Raw genomic sequence first — 6,021 nt, 5'->3', positions numbered from 1 at the left:
CTTACAAGTCAAAATATACCTCACAACATCAGATGGACCACTGCCATTGATAATACACTGTACCAATAGTGTTCAGGTCAGTAATATGGGTAAAACGTGTTACAGACAATAATAATTCTGATCATTCAATAGGTGATTGATTTTCTCAATACATTTGAAAAGGTGAAACTTGAAAGGCTGTATTTCCTCATAAGGTACATTGAGAAAAATAAAGGCTGTTGAAGGGGGTGGGACGAATAAGGATCTCAGTTTTCAAACTCAACACAGAGGGATCCCACTGGATGGACATTAACGACACCTGTTACACATCATGACCCTAAAAGGAGAGAGCAGGACCAATCAGGGCTCAGCACGGTGGACGCAGACCAGTCAGACCGCCAGCTCGGGAAGAAGGACGAGACGTCATAACCCTCAGCTGTTCACCACGTTTAGGGGCTCAGCTCACATTCCAGCGGCAGCCTGGCCCACTGACATATACAGTGTTTTACTGACTGGACCGAAGCCTCTCTTTTTCATCTCCTTAACAAGGCCCACAAGTCTACTATTTCCGCTCATACCTAGTGTTTGTCAACGAAAACACTGACACATCTGCTCAATGTTTTTCGAGAGAATTGTATGATGTACAATTTCAGTAAATGTCTTAATCACTTTTCAGATTTCTCACAAACCCTGTCCTTTAAAACAACAACACCATCAATCTAAATTTACAATGACCAATGTGCCTTTTTGTGTGATTTCAGAAATCATGACTGATCAGAACCTTGATTCAGAATTCTTTAAAGTGTCAAATGGATGCACTGAACTTGCTATAATTGAACTATTCTGTTTGTAAAAAAAAACACAATTTAAATGAACGCTATACCTACAGAAAAGTATTTAAATAAAGAAGACCATTGTAATTGCATTTAATGGTGATTACCATTATAACACCCAGACATCTTAATAAAACAAAACATTCCCTTTTCACTTCTCATCTCATTTCTAAAGCATATCAGTCTTCTCGGTAAGCATCTCACCATTTTTGAGGAGTTCCATCTCACCCAATTGCATAATTTGACTTGTAGGTTGTTTTACTTTTTTCTAGCAGCTCTTATTTGGACTTGTGTGAACTCCAGGCTCCACCCCTGGTCCCCAGACCCCACTCTTATTTAAGGGGTCCTCTCACCCTCCTCCTTTGTCCCAGTGGAAGCATCAGTCTTGCGCTACAACTTGGTAAGTGCATATTTCTGCATATTACTACTTATTTCTATGGAATAATAATACCTTGTGGGGACTGGGTGTCCACATTTTAGTTCTTTGAGTACATCTTAACCTGGCGCTGACCAGACAGAGCTGGTCTCTGACATTGGATGATATAGTGTTTTCTACCTGGATGGGTTGTTTGTAGCTTTATTCATGCCTGAACTAGAAGTACACTTCAAACTGAAGTCACCGCTTATTGGAATGGATTCATGCTATCTCTCCAAAATAATACAAGACATTCAGCTATTCAGATATTTGTGAATAATAAACGATTTATCATCAGGTGATTGTGGGGAGGGTGCAGGCAAATACAGTGTAATAACTTAGTAAACAGTTACCGATTCTCTGACCAACGCTGGTTTGTTCAGGTACATTGAGACAGAACTAAATAGTGTCTAATGAATGAAGCCATTATAGGCAGATGGAGCAAGGAGCCATGCTGTAAACAGAGGTGTTACAATGTGCCGACAGCTGCTCTCTGGGTTGGCTCCAACTCTCCCATGTCTGAAATAGTTCCAGATAGGGATCCATGGAGGTCAATGTGGCACTTGGTGTAGCTGTGCGTGGAGCAGCCAGGAGGTGGGGCTTAAAATAGATAGCTGGTCTTGCTTGCTGCTTCCACTGATATGCCCCTTTTTGGAGCTACCTAGGCAGCCCTAAAATGTCCCAGGAACAATCATGACAGCTGATACATAGTATCAGTAACTTCACAACATGTTTGGAACAAAAATAACATGGGATACATCGTAGATAGCTGATATTTTAAATACAAAGAATTGATAACATTTTCAAAATAGTTATAAGACAAGTTGTACGAATTTGACCACAGTAGTAAAATAAATATATTATTCCAAAAGAGAAAAAAAATGCTGTATATCGGATGCGAACATTTTTCATGTCAGTACAGTAATAAATCTGTGGTTGTGAACAAACCAATTAGGATAGGCTTGCTTGAAATTCTTTCAATGGTGGGGGTGGGGGGGGGGGGGTGCAGCTGTTCTCACCCCTGTGTCTCTCTGTCACACACAGACCATCCCAGTAAAGCCTAACCATGTGTGACGACGACGAGACTACCGCCCTTGTGTGCGACAACGGCTCTGGCTTGGTCAAGGCTGGATTTGCCGGAGATGACGCTCCCCGTGCTGTCTTCCCTTCCATTGTTGGAAGGCCCCGTCACCAGGTACTGTACCATAATGTAACTGGGGCGGGTATAGATTGTGCCATTGTACGGACACACATTTATAGGGGGAAACTGTCAAAAAGGGTGCAGTATGTTAGTATGCAGTCTGTCATCTAGGCTACAGTGATGATTGTGTCACTCCTAACCTCTCTTCTTTCTCATCCAGGGTGTGATGGTGGGTATGGGTCAGAAGGACAGCTATGTAGGTGATGAGGCTCAGAGCAAGAGGGGTATCCTGACCCTGAAGTACCCCATCGAGCATGGCATCATCACTAACTGGGACGACATGGAGAAGGTGGGTCCTAAATTACTACACACTTCTTACAACATCTTGCAGAGTTTTTGGCATTGACTTTGGCACAAGACTAGGAGTAAATACATGCAGCATATTAACATAATAAACAGGGAACTCTTTCGTATCCTTGCAGATCTGGCACCACACCTTCTACAATGAGCTACGTGTGGCCCCTGAGGAGCACCCCACCCTGCTGACAGAGGCTCCCCTGAACCCAAAAGCCAACAGAGAGAAGATGACACAGGTACTTTTAACTCCATTATTCCCCCCACTTTATTTCAAATCCATGTCTTCTGTTAGAGCATAACAGTCAAGCAAACTTCTGAAATGTCTCTCTTATCCTTGTGTTAATAGATCATGTTCGAGACCTTCAATGTTCCCGCTATGTATGTGGCCATCCAGGCTGTCCTGTCCTTGTACGCCTCCGGTCGTACCACCGGTCAGTATTCCAGGACACTGCCTCTTATATGTACCAATGTCAATCATGGATAGTTGCTATATTACTGATACAATATGTAGTTCGCTTCCACACATTAGTGGTCAACATAACAGGAGACAGCTCAAATCAAGTTGATGCACATGTATAACAATAGTGTGAGTAAGTGAGCTGTTTAGTTGTCAGAGATGGCTAGATTAATTGTTCCCCTGTTGTCAAGGACATGTTAATCCCTGTTTGGCAGGGTATGTGGCACACCTGTAGCCATTGATGTCAGCGGCATTGTTTGTTTGTGATGTGACAACTGCTTGGAGTGATTGCCATATAACAGTCGACCATTCCTCTGTCAGTCATGTCTGTCTGACTGACTAGCGTGCCTTGCCTGCTCCCTATAGGCATTGTGCTGGACTCTGGTGATGGTGTGACCCACAACGTCCCCATCTATGAGGGTTATGCTCTTCCCCACGCCATCATGCGCCTGGATCTGGCTGGTCGCGATCTGACTGACTACCTGATGAAGATCCTGACAGAGCGTGGCTACTCTTTCGTGACCACCGGTAAGGAGAGCTAACTTCTGTCAATGAGGTTATGCCTCATTTTTTATATTATTGTAATTTCTGTGTGTTTAGAGCAATCTCTTGCTGTGCAGTTGTGTAAATGTTCTCCCTCTCATCATTGAAACGTGCCCCCCTTAGCTGAGCGTGAGATTGTGCGTGACATCAAGGAGAAGCTGTGCTATGTGGCTCTGGACTTTGAGAATGAGATGGCCACCGCTGCCTCCTCCTCCTCCCTGGAGAAGAGTTACGAGCTTCCTGACGGTCAGGTCATTACCATTGGTAATGAACGTTTCCGTTGCCCAGAAACCCTCTTCCAGCCTTCCTTCATTGGTAAGTCATACTTACAGTTTGCATTATACATTATGGTTGCAATACAATGTGTTACTACAATCAATGGTTTTGTGTTGCTGTGTCAATTAATGGACTTCTGTAATATCTTCTACCAGGTATGGAGTCTGCTGGTATCCATGAGACCGCCTACAACAGCATCATGAAGTGTGACATTGACATCCGTAAGGACCTGTATGCCAACAATGTGCTGTCTGGTGGTACCACCATGTACCCTGGTATTGCTGACCGTATGCAGAAGGAGATCACAGCCCTGGCCCCCAGCACCATGAAGATCAAGGTGAGGGACAATCCCGCCATGTTGACCTTCAGGAAGTTAACCATCAAGTTAATTGTAATGTTCCGATTTACAGTGGGTCTACGTGAAACTAAGCAATTCCCTGTACTCTGTTTATCTTCCAGATCATCGCTCCCCCTGAGCGTAAGTACTCTGTCTGGATTGGTGGCTCCATCCTGGCTTCCTTGTCCACCTTCCAGGCCATGTGGATCAGCAAGCAGGAGTACGATGAGGCAGGCCCCTCTATTGTCCACAGGAAGTGCTTCTAGACAATCAACCCCCCCCCCCCCTTCATCCTTACATTCATACTGTGTTGTTTACTGTATATACATGTACTGTTGTAATAAAAATAGATCCTTGTAAGTACATTTGTTCTAAACTCTTTTTGGCATTGCTATAGGCCTATCTAGATGCCATATGCCAACTTTAATCAATGTATCTATCAATCTACATATCTATCTGGAATGTGCATAGAAATATTTAATATTGAAAAAGTAAATACGATTTTTGGTATTCATGTTTTCCTTTGACTGATTGATTGCATTTATTAGACTATTTTTTAAGATACATACATAAGGGCGCTCCAGCCGGTGACGCCTCCACATACAATTTAAGAAAATCCTCAAGGATAACACAATGAAGCTTAAAAGCTTATTTCCATTGTGGTCCTTTTGGAGGGGGAAGCTCCTTTGTACAGTTCCATTTCCTAATCAACAACTCTGGACAGGTACATCTCCCTTGTCTCACATACCCCTTGGAATATAAAACAATAATTCCCTAATATACAGTATACAAGACAATCACAATATGATCCACAATAGACACCAAGAGGCAGACCATATGCTATCCCAGGAATTTTCTTCTCACCCACGTGCTATAGTCTTACAACATGCAGCTATTTGAAGATGGCACCGGAGGAGCTGGCTGTCGTCTTATCGGCTCTTAACCAACCATGCTATTTTGTTTGTTTTTTCGCGTTGGTCGTAACTTGTTTTTTACATAATGTTGCTGCTACCGTCTCTTATAACCGAAAAGAGCTTCTGGACATCAGAACTGCGATTACTCACCTCAGATTAGACAAAGAGTTTTTCTTCAATGAGTCGGATGGGAGGGATATACTGCAGACACCCGACCAGGCCCAGATCCCCGTCATTCACTGGAGAAGGAAACGGAGAATTTGCAGAAAAAGATCAGAGTGCCTTGTGAGGATCAGGCGATGAGTGGCTAATCTGCATTTGCCTTCCGTCCTGCTAGCTAACGTTCAATTGCTGGAAAATAAATGGGATGAACTGAAAGCACGTATATCCTACCAACGGGACATTAAAAACTGTAGTATCTTATGTTTCACTGAGTCGTGGCTGAACGACGACATTAAGAACATACAGCTGGAGGGTTAAACACGCTATCAGCAAGATAGAACAGCAGCCTCTGGTAAGGCCTATGCATGTACGTAAACAACAGCTGGTCGCCTGATCCTCACATCCTCTTTTTCTGCAAAATCTCTGTTTCCTTCTCCAGTGAATGACGGGGATCTGGGCCTGGTCGGGTTTCTGTTGTGTATCCCTCCCATCCGACTCATCTAAGGAAGTCTCAAGGTTTTGCTCGCCTGAGGTAGAGTATCTCATGATAAGCTGTAGACTACACTATCTACCTAGAGAGTTTCCTTCTGTATTTTTCATAGCTGTC

General features: G+C 43.4%; 1 protein-coding gene across 1 annotated transcript; it reads left to right on the top strand.

Annotated features, from left to right (window-relative positions):
• Positions 1 to 1,080: 1,080 nt before the first annotated feature.
• LOC115172654 (actin, alpha cardiac) lies at positions 1,081 to 4,701 on the top strand. Its single transcript, XM_029730313.1, has 9 exons — positions 1,081 to 1,212; positions 2,272 to 2,422; positions 2,589 to 2,717; positions 2,851 to 2,961; positions 3,072 to 3,156; positions 3,549 to 3,710; positions 3,849 to 4,040; positions 4,157 to 4,338; positions 4,461 to 4,701. The coding sequence occupies exons 2-9, from the start codon at positions 2,294 to 2,296 to the stop codon at positions 4,602 to 4,604; spliced, it is 1,134 nt and encodes a 377-aa protein (XP_029586173.1). The 5' UTR covers positions 1,081 to 1,212; positions 2,272 to 2,293; the 3' UTR covers positions 4,605 to 4,701.
• Positions 4,702 to 6,021: the final 1,320 nt, after the last annotated feature.

Source organism: Salmo trutta, chromosome 33, assembly GCF_901001165.1.
Source record: "Salmo trutta chromosome 33, fSalTru1.1, whole genome shotgun sequence".
Lineage (NCBI taxonomy): Eukaryota > Metazoa > Chordata > Actinopteri > Salmoniformes > Salmonidae > Salmo > Salmo trutta.
This window is presented reverse-complemented; position numbering and strand designations above follow the sequence as displayed.